General features: G+C 35.9%; 2 protein-coding genes and 2 long non-coding RNA genes across 8 annotated transcripts; 2 read left to right on the forward strand and 2 right to left on the reverse strand.

Moving 5' to 3' along the window:
• Positions 1-91: 91 nt before the first annotated feature.
• On the reverse strand, positions 92-1,299 carry Cdk1 (Cyclin-dependent kinase 1). Its single transcript, XM_075298238.1, has one exon. The coding sequence runs from the start codon at positions 1,231-1,233 to the stop codon at positions 337-339; it is 897 nt and encodes a 298-aa protein (XP_075154353.1). The 5' UTR covers positions 1,234-1,299; the 3' UTR covers positions 92-336.
• A 3,009-nt stretch (positions 1,300-4,308) lies between these two features.
• LOC142227979 (kelch-like protein 5) lies at positions 4,309-14,590 on the forward strand. 5 transcript variants are annotated; one of them, XM_075298239.1, is made up of 8 exons: positions 4,309-5,472; positions 11,970-12,333; positions 12,404-12,787; positions 12,855-13,156; positions 13,216-13,423; positions 13,481-13,603; positions 13,662-13,892; positions 14,328-14,590. In XM_075298239.1, exons 1-8 carry the CDS (start codon positions 5,213-5,215, stop codon positions 14,403-14,405), a joined length of 1,950 nt encoding a protein of 649 aa, XP_075154354.1. In that variant the 5' UTR covers positions 4,309-5,212; the 3' UTR covers positions 14,406-14,590. The 5 variants fall into 5 exon arrangements, with proteins under 5 accessions (XP_075154354.1, XP_075154355.1, XP_075154358.1 ...); XM_075298240.1 differs by having other exon boundaries at positions 14,331-14,590; XM_075298243.1 differs by having other exon boundaries at positions 13,662-13,880.
• LOC142227978 (uncharacterized) lies at positions 9,693-10,491 on the forward strand. Its single transcript, XR_012720025.1, has 2 exons — positions 9,693-10,095; positions 10,155-10,491. It is a non-coding gene; the product is annotated as an uncharacterized LOC142227978 (long non-coding RNA).
• On the reverse strand, positions 10,117-10,715 carry LOC142227977 (uncharacterized). Its single transcript, XR_012720024.1, has 2 exons — positions 10,511-10,715; positions 10,117-10,455 (listed from the first exon to the last, which is right to left on the reverse strand). It is a non-coding gene; the product is annotated as an uncharacterized LOC142227977 (long non-coding RNA).
• Positions 14,591-17,841: the final 3,251 nt, after the last annotated feature.

Here is a 17,841-nt window from a genome sequence, read left to right on the forward strand (position 1 = left end):
CACTATCCTTTCATTCAATTCTTAACAATATCGAAGACCTATTTCATTGAAAAGGCGTTTTCACATATCAAAATAAAGTTGTAAACAGCGATTTCATTTCTTTAATGTGTTTTTTTTTTTATATTCCTTTTATTGCATTTAATGACAAATGAGAAGTACAATAAATATTGAAATAGCATAGCTTATTGTGGCAGCCATCGGTCAGTAGATTAAAAATAAATTAAAATTTTTATTCGTATAGTTGGGAAGAGAAAAAATCAAGTATTCGTACAAGTACCTCGAACAGATGTTTGTTAATTTAATGATTTATTTTTAAAAAATATCATAAAATTACATTTACTGACTGTTAATTAGTTTCGGATCGAATCCATCGAAATATGAATGTTCCAATATATCCTTGGCAGAGATGCGATGAACTGGATCGTATATGAGCATCTTTTGTATCAAGTCGATTCCATCACTGTTCAGGTTCTTCAACTGAGTTGGCAATAGATTTGTCGACCAACAGGGGAATGTGTTCTTATAGTCTGGCAGTGAGGTGACACCAGGCCAAATTTCTTCGGTTGGCGTCTTCAAAATTCGAAACATTCTGAATAGTTGATCTATTTCCGAATCTCCTTGAAACAATGGTTTTCTTGTTGCCATTTCAGCGAATATGCAACCAATGGACCAAATATCTACGGGACATGAATATCTTGGAGATCCCAATAATACTTCCGGAGCTCTGTACCAAAGAGTCACAATTTCATGTGTGTATATACGAACAGGTATTCCAAAAGATCTTCCTAGACCAAAATCCGCAACTTTTATGATGCCATTTTTGTCGATAAGTAAATTTTGCGGCTTCAAATCACGATGTAAAACTCTCCGGCGGTGACAAAAGAGAATAGCATTAGTAATTTGATAAAGATAACTTCTTACAAGTTCACTGCTCAGTGGCTTATCAGCCGGCAGAGAATCCATATATTTCTTCAAATCCATGGACAAAAACTCAAATATTAAATACAGACGATTTTCTTCCATCAGCACATCTTCAAGGCAAACAATATTGGGATGTTTGAGCTCTTTTAATAGTGATATCTCCCTAATAGCTGTGGACGGTATTCCCTCATCGTCAGACTCCAAACGAATTTTTTTCATAGCGACAATCTGACCAGTGAGTCGATTGCGTCCTTTATAAACGACTCCATAAGTTCCTTCGCCAATTTTCTCAATCTTTTGGAAATCTTCCATTTCGAAAGTTATTTTGTGTATTGTAGCGCCACAATCGGCTTTAAGCAGGAGCGGTTTTTAATTAGAATAGCAGAATAGCCCTAAAACTTTAGCTCGTAAAATTTAAAAAACTTGGCATAACTGCGTGCCTTTATTGGTTTGCGTTTGCGACGCTGAAGAGCAAATGAAATTTCTTCCCAACCTAAATAGATTTCTCTGTGAGTAGCGTAGTAATTAAGTAAAAGTTTAGTACTGGATAACCAAGCCGATAGGGTCTAAAGGTGAGTATTAAGTTCGAGTTTAAAGGCCGGTACTCTGTTCGGTTTTCGCGTTGAAACTCCATACAAAACCAAAAAATGCGAAAAATTTGCGAAATTTTTTCCATTTGTGATACTTTGTTTTTTCGTGTTGAAAAACTGACGTTTATAGCACGGCGCCATTTGCAATGTGAATTAAGAAATAATTTATTTATTAAAAACTATTTGTGCGGGTTTATAAATCAAACACGGACCATATTTTTGTTCCGAAACTATACAAAGGATCAAAGGAATAGCAGATCAATTGCCCAAGGAAAAATAAAATGTTATTTTGTAAAAACAAGCAACAACCACCAACTTAATCCAATATCGCTCCCTGTAAAATAGCGCTCCAAGCTACCTAAAAAAACGCCGCTTTCTATGTGCGAAATAATGGTTTCCATAAAATATTTTCGCAAGAATGAACATAAAGGGTGATTTGTTAAGAGCTTGATAACTTTTAAAAAAAAAAAAACGCATAAAATTTGCAAAATCTCATCGGTTCTTTATTTGAAACGTTAGATTGGTCCATGACATTTACTTTTTGAAGATAATTTCATTTAAATGTTGACCGCGGCTGCGTCTTAGGTGGTCCATTCGGAAAGTCCAATTTTGGGCAACTTTTTCGAGCATTTCGGCCGGAATAGCCCGAATTTCTTCGGAAATGTTGTCTTCCAAAGCTGGAATAGTTGCTGGCTTATTTCTGTAGACTTTAGACTTGACGTAACCCCACAAAAAATAGTCTAAAGGCGTCAAATCGCATGATCTTGGTGGCCAACTTACCGGTCCATTTCTTGAGATGAATTGTTCTCCGAAGTTTTCCCTCAAAATGGCCATAGAATCGCGAGCTGTGTGGCATGTAGCGCCATCTTGTTGAAACCACATGTCAACCAAGTTCAGTTCTTCCATTTTTGGCAACAAAAAGTTTGTTAGCATCGAACGATAGCGATCGCCATTCACCGTAACGTTGCGTCCAACAGCATCTTTGAAAAAATACGGTCCAATGATTCCACCAGCGTACAAACCACACCAAACAGTGCATTTTTCGGGATGCATGGGCAGTTCTTGAACGGCTTCTGGTTGCTCTTCACTCCAAATGCGGCAATTTTGCTTATTTACGTAACCATTCAACCAGAAATGAGCCTCATCGCTGAACAAAATTTGTCGATAAAAAAGCGGATTTTCTGCCAACTTTTCTAGGGCCCATTCACTGAAAATTCGACGTTGTGGCAGATCGTAAGTCTATTCATGATGAAATGTCAAAGCATACTGAGCATCTTTCTCTTTGACACCATGTCTGAAATTCCACGTGATCTGTCAAATACTAATGCATGAAAATCCTAACCTCAAAAGAATCACCCTTTAGTACCGGCCTTTAGGTAAGTACAATGTTCGCTTTTCGCGTTGAAATTTTCGTGGTTACTTTATTAAAACAGTTCAATATAAAGCAGACAAATCAACACAATTGATGCGTGGTTTCTTGTTCCTCTAGATTTCGGCAAGACTTTACAGGAATAAGTTTGTTTTTATTTATAATTTTGATTATTTAAGGAAAAGTAATCGCGAAAATAAAGCGGTTTTCAACTCGAAAACCGAATATAGTACCTACCCTTATGCTTAGTACTAAGTTCGTTTCTGCGAAAAACGAATATCTTCATCTATCTCCGTAAATAGGGTCTCAAACCCAGGGATGTTAACTTATTTATGCGAAATAAAGGTAAGTACTATGTTTGCTTTTCGCGTTGAAAATTTCGTGGTTACTTTATTAAAACAGTTCAATATAAAGCAGACAAATTAACACAATTGATGCGTAGTTTCTTGTACCTCTAGATTTCGGCAAGACTTTACAGGAAGAAGTTTGTTTTCATTTATAATTTTGATTATTTAAGGAAAAGTAATCGCGAAAATAAAGTGGTTTTCAACTCGAAAACCGAACATAGTACCTACCCTAATATGCCTGCCTATTTTTTCGTGCGAAAAATCCAGGGTTGTATAAATATGTGTCTAAAAATGCTCAAAACAAAGATTTCGCATTTATTCCGCGCTAACGTTTTTTATATGGAGTATAACAGTTTTTCGTGCGAAAACGTGATCTTAGTACTAGGCTTTAGCCGCTAAAATTCACTAAAGTGAAAACTAAATCAGTAAAAAGAGGCATAAAATTATAAATATTTGTTGCAGATTTCATTATATCTTGATGGGGAATAGCCCAAAGCAAATTTTCACAAAGTTTGTATTCCTTAAAATGGATTATTAAAGAAAAGTAATCGTGAAAAAATGACCATTTTAGCGGCTAAAGGTGGGTATTAAGTTCGAGTTTAGCCGCTAAAATCGTCAATTTTTCACGATTACTTTTCTTTAATAATCCATATTAAGGAATATACATTTTGTGAAAATTTGCTTTGGGATATTCCCCATCAAGTTATAATGAAATCTGCGACAAATATGTATAATTTTATTACGTTTTTTACTCATTTAGTTTTCACTTTAGTGAAAATTAGCGGCTAAACTCGAACTTAATACTCACCTTAAACTCGAACTTAGTAAAGTTTAATTTATTTACATTTAAAATGAACTGGTGTCCATTTTTACCGAAAACAACTTCTATCATTCGGTGATAATAGCATTTTTATCAGCTGATACGTAAACGGGACATAAACTGTTGGGATTGTTTAATCTTACGATACGTTTTGTTAACGTTGGTTAATCGTATATCAAACACAAACAGCTGACACGCAACGCTACGCTTACGAGCCGTTTTCGGATGCATAATCAGCCTTTTACTAATAAACAATAAACAATTCACAAGCGAAAATAAACATTCGATTGCGAATAAATATATTTATATTAATATAAATTATAAAGTTAATTAACGAGACTGAACAGAGAACAATTGCGATTTTTTTGTAGTTATCGTAAAGTACCCGACGATCTTAACAATGACATTAGCCTACAAGATATAGAGAATAAACAAATAGTGAGTGCAAGCAAACAAAAAGTGCGTTTCCTTTTCTCGCGACTGCTTACTGCGCTGCCATGTAATTTGCAAATTGTAAGCAAAAATAAATAATGGCTATAGTCAAGACCCCCTTGGTGAGTTCCCAAGTTCCACCAGAAGTGATAACAATAATAAAGGAGGAGGAATACCATTAATTGTGTTGATGAAGAAGGCAGAGGAGGACAGTCTCATTGTGCATTGTTAAATAAATGGCGCATCACATCTATCATTGCTGATTGTGTTTGTGTGGGTAATTCATTGTAACGCAGAGTAAATCTAATCGACGTCAACGGCGAAGTCGTATATCCAGGTGCAGCTAGCAGAGCTCAGAGCAGCTTACCAATTAAAGAATGCTGATCGCACTGGGTTAGTTCTTTTAGTTCTTCTATGGTGACGGGACGGTTAAAGTAAAGCAACCAAAAGAAAATTGCGAATTGCATTGTCTGCACTTCGAGACTTGCCACGAAGGAAAATAAGTAGCAGTGAAATTTTTATTAAAATAAAAAGTCATCTTAGTATCCCCAATATCAAAAAAGTGATAAAGAAGACAACAGTAAAGTGGAGAAATAAATAGCAATAGAATAGATACTCAGTCAACAGACCGGAAACTCATTTAAAGATAACAATCACGTCCTACCACACCACACCTCACCCAGCACCCTACAATCAACCAATGATTTGTTGATCTCATTGACAACAAGCAACCATGGCCGCCAGCAATATAACAAACAAAGAGAGTCCCAGTCGGGACTCGACAAATTCATCATCTGCCCGAATATCGTTACTCACAGATGCTGAATCATTCTCGCGGGACTTCAGTTTAGGAAGTTTGAATTCGGCCGTAAGTCAAGATGAGTTTTTCCGCTGTTCTGATCATGCTGAAAGTGTCTTGAAACGAATGCAATTATATTTGGAAAATCATCAATTGTGTGATGTTGTCCTGATAGCAGGCATTGATGGACGAAGGTAAGTTATCGTAAGATTTTGTTTTGACTGCGAAGTTATATGTAGACAAAGAAGTTTTGTCATTTTATTATGCGTATAATTTCATAATGGAATAGAGTAGACATTGGTTCAAGTTCAAATGTTTTTGCAACTGAAAACATAGTTGTGCGATTTTAGACCACAGTAGGTTAAAGTGGCAGCCCGATTAAGATTCAGGCTCACTTAGACTATTCAGTCCATTGTAGAATCAAGAAATTGAATGGAAAATTTGTTAAATTTTTGTTGATTTAATTGTGATATTAAACAACAATTTTTAAAAATCAATTGCAAAAGGCCTTCTTAAACTTACGAGCAATTTCTGGTCAATATCGTAGTCATAGCGAATTAAGTTTAGAATTTCATGCTCGACGATTCAAAGACTGTTCGTTCCGGACAGTACTGGGGTTGAATGCCGGTCGGATATACTGGTAATACATTGTTGAGGATATGCGGTATTATTTACATGTGATGACATTTCCTTTCAAAGTTTGTTAAAGATTAAAAAAGGAGTAAATTCAATAGAGGGCGATTACAAAATAAATTAAACTTACGACTGCAGCTCTTGTGAAGAATATTAGCGAACTAATTCCTTTCTTAAATTACCGGAAACAATTAGTTACAAATCCGGAAAACATAGGGATGATCACTGGATTGGAGACGGATCAAGGTTCGCCTGAACTTAAGGGACTATAAACAATAATCACCTTTCTGGGGTTTTCTTTGTTTTAATATCACAATGGTCGTCTTCGTTGAAGTTAGAGCGAAGTCAAATCTAATTTAAGGATTATTATCACGTCTTCTCCAAGTTGCACTAATGGGAACATCAACGTCAAACCAAGCCCTGTAGCCTTCTGTTGGATATTACAATAGGTTAGGTTAGGTATAGGGAGCCACAATAGGTTAGGTTGGGTATATATACACAAGGTCGTGAGTTCGATTCCTGCTTCGACCGAACACCAAAAAGTTTTTCAACGGTGGATTATTCCACCTCAGTAATGCTGGTGACATTTCTGAGGTTTTCAAAGTTTCTCTAAGTGGTTTCACTGCAATGTGGAACGCCGTTCGGACTCGGCTATAGAAAGGAGGTCCCTAGTCATTGAGCTTAACATGGAATCGGGCAGCACTCAGTGATAAGAGAGAAGTTCAACAATGTGGTATCACAATGGACTGAGTAGTCTAAGTGAGTCTGATACATCGGGCTGCCACCTAACCTAACCTAACATAGGTTAGGTATGGTGGCAGACCGATATTTCAGGCTCACTTAGACTGTTCAGACCATTGTGATACCACATTGGTGAACTTTTCTCTTATCACTGAGTGCTACCCGATTCTATGTCTAGCTCAATGACTTTTTATAGCGGAGTCCGAACGGTATTCCACATTGCGGTGAAACCACATAGAGAAGCTTTAAAACACTCAGAAATATCACCAGTAAAATTCGCATGGTAGATAGTGATAAAAAGGGTTTCTAGGTTAAGGTGGGTATTAAGTTTGTGTTTAGCCATAAAAATATGAAATAAATCCGTAGAAGCAGAAAAATATAATTTCCCATCAAGTTAGAATAAAATTTACGAAATATTTTATTCAAAGCTACAATTGAAAAAGTTTATGTTCTTTAAAATGAATTATTAAAGAAAAATAACCGTGGTTATGGCTATTTTTGCTTGATAATGGGAACTCAAGGTCGGCCTTTCATAGCAAAATTAACACGGTGCAAAGTTAATATGAATATACGGGTTATAAACGCAGATTCTTTAATATGCTACTATCAAATGATATCCTTCAATGGCTTGAAACGGGGAATAAGTACTTTCGACTCATTTGAAGTAAATAAACCCTTTTTCTTATTTTTTGAACTGGATCATTTCCCTTCAAGTGCCAAGAAAAATTATCATATTTGTCTAATTTTACTGATTTTAACAGACTCGGACCCGATTTTGCAATTGATACATTCGTCATCCTACCTACATACTATTGTGTCAATTAGGAACTTAATTAGTAACAACATTACTAGTAAAGTAAACCCACAGCTGAGATATCTTTATTTTATCCTTAATGCTTATTTCAAATAATAGCTCTGACCTGTTTTGGATTATTCTTCGCCTAAGCCAATTTCAAAATTTCACATCTGATTTTCCAATCCAATCGAATTTTTCCATACTAATTTTACAACTCAAATCAAAGAAAATGTCATAGCATATTGCAAAATGTAGGCATTTGAAGTGCCCCCAAAACAATTCATCTTAATTTTATATTCATCTTGTCCCAATGTAAAGCATACATGCATACACATACATACCATTGCCCTTCGTCATTATGGTTATTGTCGTTTTTTCATGGTGGGGACAGGGGGCTTTATCTTCCTTCCCGCCTTGGATATTAAACAAACAAATGCATTAATTTCCCACATTATGCGAGATTTACAACAGCATCTCTTTGTTTTGGATCGTGTTTGTTTTAAAAAAGAAATCTGCACAAACGTAAGTTTCTTTGTTTGTATATATTGATGGGATTTCTTGTTTTCCCGCTGCTGTCCCGGATTGCTGGTTGTTGCCAGTAATGTTGTTGTTATTATAATATTGTTGTTATTATTATTACTATTATTGACAACAATGAGAAAAAGAGACACGATGATCATCAGAAGAAAGTGAATTGTATTTGTTGTGCACTGGCTGGCTACTGGAGAATATTGTGGCTGTTGTATCATGGTACTTGATGTCGCAGATTTTCCTCGCGCACACACACACACACAGATGGCAATATATCCATGCAATGTCTGTGTCTGGTATTGTACGGAACAATCATCTATTCCCTCTTCTTCGTGTTAGGAATGATCAATTATCTTATAGCCATCGTCGTTCATTCACTTTATAATTCTTTTGTTAAAGAGATTTTCATGAAATGGATTTTTAGTAGCACATGTATTTAAAACAAAGAATAGTCAGTCACTTGTACTCTACCCCACCAACTGAAATTTAAAATATTTTTTGTGTTTTTTTTTTCTTTTAAACGGATGTTTATTAATTGTGTGTAAATGGTCATGTCATGAAGGTTAAACTATTAAATTGTTTTATTTAAACAATTTAGTAGAATATTTAGTGATCAGTGTTGTGATGCAAAAGCAAAGCTTACATGATTGAATAACTTGGGTTGTCTAATTTAAAATTCTCCATCCATGATACTGTCTTCTTTGTTTCTAGGAATGATTTTGTTTGGCACAATTCTTAATATAGTTAGAAAGAATACATTTCCTATTGACATGAGCAAAGTTAGCCAAACCACATTTCTATTATCCCAAAGCAAAGTTGAAAAAAATATATATAAAAAATAATTTTTTGTCATTATAGTATCAAACTACTGGACTGAAATACCTTTTATTTGTTGTATTTATGCATTTGTTGAAAAAATATTCTAATATTGAACTAAAACACACCAAATTTCCTTATTTACAAATTGGAGGAAAATAATCGGCTTCGGCTTCGGCCGATTATTGTTTTTTTTTTGCCGAACATCGGCTTCGGCTTGGGCCAAAAAAACCGGCTTCGGTCGAGCTCTATAGCACACAATGAATGTATCGTTCCCTAATAGCTGAAGCATAAGCCTGGACGTTTATTCCATTTATTTAAATTATTTCGAGAATGATATCTTTTAGACCAATTATAATTCCCCACAAATCAGAAACTAAGTAGACTTCTAACGCAAACATCAAAAAGTCTTGCCGAAATTTTGAAATATTGAAAAGTTAGGTTACACAAAAAAGTTAATTCACACACAAAAAAAATTCGGATTCAATCACGAAATTAATTGATCCAATTAATTTTTTAATTGAAATGTCTTCAATCACAGAAATGATAGTATAAATTAAAAAATTAATTGATAATATTGTTTTTGTGATTGATTTTTGTTTCAATTAAAAAATTTGTTGAATTAATAAAATGTTTAATTGAATATTTTTTAAACCTCAATTAAGACTTCAATTGGAAACATTTACGTAAAATTTTTTTCTATGTATTTCCAAAAGTTCATTATTATTTGCTTATAAATAACGTCTCATCTTAGGAAAATATTTTTGCCTTAGTCGTCCTTTTTACCGGTATATTTGAATGCACCCATAAGAGGTGGTTGCATGCCTGACTCGATGTTTTGTTCAGTCAGTTTAAAATGTTCTTAAATGTCACCTGTATTATGTTAAACTGAATTCAGGGGGGTTACTCTGTATTGCGATACGAAAGCAAATGCGATGCGATAGTTAAATGCGTTAAGAGTACAATTCGGTACTCTGTATCACTTGCGCAAACGCTTTCGCAAAGTAAACTGAAAATATGGTAACGCTTTAGCAAAATAAAGCGAAAATATGACAACGCTGGCTGCACAATGTAAATAATAACGAAAATGATAAAAAGAAATGTCAAAAAATTGTAAATAAAAACATTTTAAACAATCTTCCGTTCGGTGCGTGTTCTTTTAAAACTTGCTAATCGTTTATAACAAAAAAGTAATAATTATGGATTCGATAGCGTTATGGTTTGAAGAAAATTAACATGAACGAATTACAAGAAGAATTTTGCGAGATCGGTCAAATATACTCTCCCTAAGTGACCACGGGTAAGAAAATGGAAACTCAAATTATGTGACAAACGTTTTCGAATATTTCATTTTTATAGATTTCGTCTTAATAAAGATGCGTTTATGTATGTATTAAACGCTATTAAAGACGACCTCGTCGTTCCAAATAAATCCACAGCTATTCCAACCCCAATAAAAGTGGCCGCTGCTTTGAAATTGCTTGGACAAGGTGGTTATCTACAAATCGGCCAAGACCATCTTTTAGGACTATCAGAGCAATCTATGTCGCGCTGCTTGATTGAACGAATACTTTGTCCCAAGGTAACTGCGGAAGAGACCATAAAGTCTACCAAAGTTTGGAACTGACGTTGCTGTGTCTGTAACTTTTTTGGTTTTTCCCTAAAACAATAAACAATTTAGATACAAATATAAAAATTTAATTGTGCTTACTTACATATTTGTTACTTTGCGATTGCTATTTTGTTTGCGCACGATTTTTGCGATCAACGAACGAGTTTGACATACGCTTTCGCATTATAGAGTGCGGTGATGCCAGATTTGCGAAAACTAGATGCGCAAGGTAGATACGAAAACGAATTACTGAGTACCAATTACTCGATTCGCGACAAATTTTCTTACGCATCGCAATACAGAGTAACCCCCCAGACCTAGAAACTATATGATTTTACGGCGTGATCTTGCGTTTTAAATAGTACAGATCCACCCCGTCATCTCTGCCTTCTCATAAGATTGTTAGAAAATTCTGCAAAATAAGCAGCCGTTGTACGCTTGTTTAAAACAAATTTTCAAGAACCAAAATGAGATGGTTCAATTTGCTATGGAAATTACGAATTATTCATCCCAAATTGAACCTCTTACGGATGAAGAATCAGCCTACATTGATATCAGTCTAACAAAAAATAAATATTCTTTATTCCAGATATCCAGTGATCTAGACCTACATCTAGAAACTGTATGATTGGTTGGCATGATCTTGCGGTTAATTGAATAGGTTGGGCGACACGTTGAAGCCAACAGAGGCCTATAAAAATGTATTAAATCCTAACTAAATATCACTAAACTAAGAAGAACATATTCAATTTGCTCCTCAGCCGAAAGAGTAAAAGTGGTTATGTAAAGATGAGAGTAAAAGTGGTTATGTAAAGATGACCTGGGCTGCGGTGGGTGGTCTTGTCCAAGAACAGGATAAACTTTACTGTCTCTCAAAGCTTCTAAAACAGAATCCTCCAGACTCACGTCCACACTGTCTGACGGGTTACCCTATTCAGAGACTAGCCTATAACGAACCTCGTCTTCTTTATAGTGAAGATCGACCCTGTCATTTCTGTCTATTTGAAAGTTTTGTTTTTATACATTCCAGATCTCCAGGGATCCTAAAAGTTCCTATCAGCTAACATTTTGTTTGCTGTGGGGTGTAATTTGAAAAAGAAAAAATCACTCTAGGCATGTACGGAGACTAGCCATTTGCTTCATAACTTTTGTGATCTGTCGCTGTAGCATCGGATGAGGTGAATGAATACCTAACACTGCTCCTACCGGGGTTTGAGAGATTCTTCATTGTGGTAAAATTTAAGCGTTTTAGATACTCTGACAAATTGAATCGTTTAAATGTCGTTTAACCGTTTATATGCTCGTTTCTTCTTGTTTTTGTCGACTATTTTACTATCCAAAAAGAAATATGGAATCAAAACAAACCTGGTCCATTTGATGGAATTAAAGTTTTAGTTTTTAGTTTAAAGTTTTGTTGTTTTTCACATTAAAAACAACAATTTCCATGTATATATGTATGTTTCCCCAAGTTTACTATAAATTTCAAATAAATATTCATCCTGTTTGTGTATTCTCATGCCATATGATTGTTTTTAAATAAAATATTTAAATTTATTTTACAGAGTGCCTGCTCATCGTTTGGTACTCTCAGCATCCAGTGCCTATTTTTCTGCCATGTTTACTGGTTCTTTGCGTGAAACCAAAGAGGAAGAAGTCACACTGGGAGAAGTTCATGGCGATGCTTTACAAATATTGGTCCAATACTGCTACACGGGGTTCATAGAGTTGAGAGAAGACACTGTGGAAACATTGCTGGCAACAGCATGCCTGTTGCAACTAAATGCCGTAGTTACTGCCTGCTGCAATTTCCTAGCCCGACAATTACATCCCTCAAATTGTTTGGGATTTGCATTTTTTGCTGAACAGCAAAGTTGTAATACTCTACTACAACTGGCTACAGCCTACACATGTCAACATTTTATGCAGGTAAATAGATTACATTGTAATTTCCCAATGATTTGAATTAAAAATATTTTTATTCCGTACTTGCGAATAGGTTTGTAAGAATCAGGAATTCTTTCAATTAAATGCAGACCAATTAGCCAAATTATTGGCAAGTGATGATCTCAATGTTCCCTCGGAACAGGATGTTTTCCATAGTCTAATGTCTTGGATTCAACATGATCCTAATAATCGTGAACAACACATTCCAGAACTGTTGGCTTTGGTTAGGCTTCCATTATTGCAGCCATCTTTTATTATGGATCATGTGGAGAGCGTTTGTGCTTCAAATGAATGCCAACAATTGGTAATGGAGGCACTCAAATGGCACTTGTTACCTGAAAGAAGATCTCTAATCTCGTCCGAACGAACAAAACCTCGAAAGTCTACTGTGGGTAGACTTCTGGCAGTTGGTGGAATGGATGCCCATAAGGTAAAGGTATATATTGTGTCGACCTTGTTCAAAATTGATGATTGGTCAACGTATTTTTTTTTGTTGCATACAGGGGGCTATTAGTATTGAGAGTTATTGTCCCCGCTTAGATAAATGGACTGCCTGGAAAAATATGTCAGCTAGACGTTTACAATTTGGTGTTGCTGTCATGGATGATAAATTAATTATAGTGGGTGGACGAGATGGCTTGAAAACCTTAAATACTGTTGAGAGTTTGGACTTGAATTCATTAGCGTGGACCCCATTGAACCCTATGGGGACACATCGTCATGGATTGGGAGTGGCTGTGTTGGAAGGACCACTTTATGCTGTAGGCGGTCATGATGGTTGGAGCTATTTGAATACAGTGGAGAGGTGTGATATATTCCAAAATTAGAATTGAACAATTTTATGAATTCATTTCTTCTATACAGATGGGATCCCGTTGCAAGAACATGGAGCTACGTTGCACCCATGTATTCGATGAGATCAACGGCAGGTGTAGCTGTATTAGGTGGCCGTCTTTATGTGATAGGTGGTCGAGATGGCTCAGTTTGCCACAGATCTATAGAATGCTATGATCCGCATACCAACAAATGGACTATGCGGGAGCCAATGAATAAACGAAGAGGCGGTGTGGGAGTAAGGAAAAATATGAATTTTTGAAATACGAGATTACGATTCATTTAATTTTTTAAGGTTGCTGTAGCTCATGGATTTATTTATGCCTTGGGCGGCCACGATTGTCCAGCAAGTAATCCTTCGGTTTGTCGCACTGATACAGTAGAACGTTATGATCCTAGCACAGATACATGGACATTGGTTAGTCACATTGCAAACATATCCATCTCCGCAATCTTAAATTTGCTAAAATTTTCAGATTTGTTCGTTGAGTATTGGCAGAGATGCTATTGGTTGTGCTTTGCTTGGAGATCGTCTAATGGCAGTGGGCGGTTACGATGGCAATCATTATTTAAAGACTGTAGAGGAATACGATCCAGAATCCAATGAATGGACACAAGTGTCACAGCTGACATACAGCCGTGCTGGCGCTTGCGTTGTGGCGATTCCAAATATAATTCCTTCAACACCGCCACTAGCAAGTTCAACAGTTTAGTTTATTTGTCTCCTTTTTATTTTCATTCAATTTATTGAAATACTGTACTTTGTCTTTAACTTCCTGTCCCTCCCCCCTGCTTGATTATACTTTTGTGTATGTGTCTATTCCATGATTTGTTTTAGGCTGGGCAGCATGTTCATGTCATTTAAATTGCCATTCATTTGACAAAATGCTAACTCTGTGCTCTTGCTGCTTCCAAATTATTGTCGCTAAGAAAAAACAGCTAATCCAGCATATTTTGCTTTGGGTGCTTTTACTATTGCAGACCATTACAAATTAATGGACTGGACGATTAAACGATACATTCCATTAGTGTTCATTCCATTGTTATCCCTGTATATATTTCCCTCTTACACCTGTGTACTTTATTTAATTTCTGTTTTTCTCTTTTGTATTTTCGTCCTATGTGTATTTTTAATTCATTAGAAGGTATGGAAACCAGTGAGATTGAACCCCAACTGCTACCGCCGTACAGTGGAATTTGTGGATTATTATAATCTCTAAGATGTGAAAAACAAAATGTTCACCTATTACTCGTATTTTTCTAAAATTTTATCCTAGCTGTAATCTCATCAAGCGTATTATATTTTATAAACACGAAATCAAAACAATTTGTAGTTTTAATCGTAAAATTCAAAATCAAAATAAAAACAAATAAAAAATAATATAATGATCTAATTAAAACTTAATTGTATAGATATACTTTTTCATAAAAAATTTAATATCATAAAAATAATTCTTGTCAAATGAAAGGAAATGTGAAATATTTGTACGTGTTGATTTTCGTCAAAATTTTGATTAGAGTAGTCTTGTAGTTCAGCCGAAATAGGGGTTTAAGTTGAAATGAAAACAGTAGTAGGGTGATGTGATGAAGAAAATCAACCAATAACAAAAAAAAAAAAAAAACTTGTATCGAGAGTTCCGAGTGTATTTCGCAACGGGTTTGGTAAATTCAACGATTCTTATAGTTTCGCTGCAAGTAGAAATGCGAATTTTCCCAATTAATTTGTCATACGTACATCTGTTGTTTAAGCTATTCTTTTGGTTTTAATTAATATTTAAGCGGGAATTAAAGCATTTTTTTCTACACTCTCCAGTGTACAACTTATAAAATGTTTAGCTTTGAAAATGTTATCAAAACGATAAAAAGTTGTTTGTATAGTCAAATTTCCTTAAAAACTCTTAGATCCGATCTGGAAATATATTTTGTTATGTCTTAATTTGATGTTTGAGCGAGCACAATACATATTTTTACTATACTTTTTTTTTATTGCGTTACGATAGCGTATAGTCTGTTTTAGTGTAATCGTATTGAAAAAATAGCAGACAATGTTCGTTATTGCAACAAACAGTGGCTGGTTTCCTTTTTTAGAAGTTTTTTTAGCAGAATTTTCTGTTGTGTCTACTAAGAAATTTCTTTAGGCGTAATCTTAGTTGGTCAAAACCACCCCTCTCACCGCTTCAGCTACTGTATCCTCATGAATCCTATTCAAACCTGCCAGATCTGTAGGCTATCTTTTTATAACACTGGGTCTCGCCCTCTATAAGGTGAATACCAATCCTTACAATCCAAGATACTGAGTTGGATAGTTACAACGATAACAACAGGAGATACTGCTTTGGTCTTCACATAAAGATGATTCAAGGGAGTGTATTCTATTTTTGAATTTTGTTACCTTTGCTGATTTACGTTTGGAAAATGTCGTGAGGCTCGTGAATTTGTCTTGAATCACAAGAATTGTCGTGAATCGTGCGTGAACGTGAGTCTTTGAAAGTAGTTCGTGCGTGAGTACTGGTTTTCATTTCGTGAATGTGCGTGAGTGAAATTTCAGTCACGCGCACATCTCTAGTCTGAGGTGTTTATACTGGTTTACCATTAAGCGACGAAGTGCCTTGTTATATTTTATAAAATAGAAATCAAAACTATTTTTAGTTTTAAGGTCATTTTTTCACTTCTTAAAAAACCAAAATATATAAATAAAATTTTATACTGTTTTTGCAGATTCAGTTTTGATATTAGCGGCTCGAACTTAGTACCTACCTTTAAGGTGGGTAAAGGGTGATACGGTCAATATTTGGTCAATATAAACTTGACGTATTTCTTTCAATTTTGCATTTAAAAAACCTGAACACCCCTCATTTTGAAGGTGTGTGTGTGTAGAATGTTGCTCCTATTTTGATTTTGGATTTCACTCTTCAGTTGTCAAAATGCCGTCCAAGCAAGAAGAGCAGCGTATCAAAATTTTGCTCGCGCATCGCGAAAATCCGAGCTACTCGCACGCAAAGCTGGCAAAATCGCTAAAAGTTGCCAAATCAACCGTTACAAATGTAATTAAAGTGTTTGGGGAACGTTTGTCGACAGCCAGGAAGTCTGGATCGGGGGGAAATCGAAAACCGGAAGCCGCTGAGACGACAAAGAGAGTTGCCGGTAGTTTCCAGCGAAACCCTAACCTCTCTCTCCGAGATGCCGCAAATAAGCTGGGCAGCGTTACCGTTGGAAATTTTGAAAAAGTCGCAAAAAAAGTCGCATACTCAAAAAAAAGGTCGCACAAAAAAGTAGCATACATTTGTCGCATGCGTGCGACTAAAGTCGCACATTTTACATATTTTAAAAAAGTCGCACGAAAAGTCGCATGACGTCAAAAACGTTGCAAAATGCGACTAAAGTCGCACAACGGACGCACAAAAAACGAGCCGGACTATCGACTTACAAGAAGGTAGTGACTCCAAATCGCGATGATAAACAAAATACGACGGCCAAAGCGCGATCCAGGAGGCTGTACACGATGATGCTGACGAAGTTTGACTGCGTGGTAATGGACGACGAAACCTACGTCAAAGCCGACTACAAGCAGCTTCCGGGACAGGAGTTTTATACGGCAAAAGGAAGGGGAAAGGTAGCAGATATTTTCAAGCACATAAAACTGTCAAAGTTCGCAAAGAAATATCTGGTTTGGCAAGCCATCTGTACCTGTGGCTTGAAAAGCAGCTTCCGGGACTGTCAACCAAGAAATTTACGTGAAAGAGTGTTTGAATAAATGTCTGCTGCCTTTCCTGAAGAAACACGGTTGTTCCGTACTGTTTTGGCCGGATTTGGCACATTGCCATTACGGTAAAAAGGCCATGGAGTGGTACGCCGCCAACAACGTGCAGGTGGTTCCCAAGGACAAGAACCCTCCCAACACGCCAGAGCTCCGCCCAATTGAGAAATACTGGGCTATTGTCAAGCGGAACCTAAAGAAGACCAAAAAAACTGCTAAGGACGAGCAGCAGTTCAAGGCAAACTGGCTTTCTGCGGCGAAGAAGGTGGACAAGGTGGGTGTACAAAATCTGATGGCAGGTGTCAAGCGTGAGGCCCGGCAATTCGGATTTGGAAAAGCGAATGCCTAACTGAATATTTTTCCTGAATTTTATACTAATTGAACTTGAAAAAGAAATTTAATTTGATTTTTTAAATAAACAATTTCACCGATTTACACGCGTTTTCCCTTGACCAAATTTTGACCGTATCATCCTTTATTAAGTTCAACTTTTGCCGCTAATTGTTTCACTAAAGTGAAAACTAAATCAGTAAAAAAGGCATAAAATTATACATATTTGTTGCATATATCATTATAAATTGATGGGGAATAGCCCAAAGCAAATTTTAACAAAGTTTGTATTCCTTAAAATGGATTATTAAAGAAAAGTAATCATGATAAAATGACGATTTTAGCGGCTAAACTCGAACTTAATACCCACCTTAATTCGAAAAAAAAAACAAACATAAAATTTATCCGCACCCTAAGTTCTGCCTCTTAAAATTTGGTGATGGCTTGCTGCAAGTATAAGATCTTGATGAGAAATGTGACAGTTCCGAAGCGACCACCCATCTTATCGTCTGAAGGTTTTTGTTCTAATCAGTTTGCCAACTCACTTTTCCGCTGTTGTTTAAGCTACT

The sequence above is a fragment of the Haematobia irritans genome, chromosome 3, assembly GCF_050003625.1.
Source record: "Haematobia irritans isolate KBUSLIRL chromosome 3, ASM5000362v1, whole genome shotgun sequence".
NCBI lineage: Eukaryota > Metazoa > Arthropoda > Insecta > Diptera > Muscidae > Haematobia > Haematobia irritans.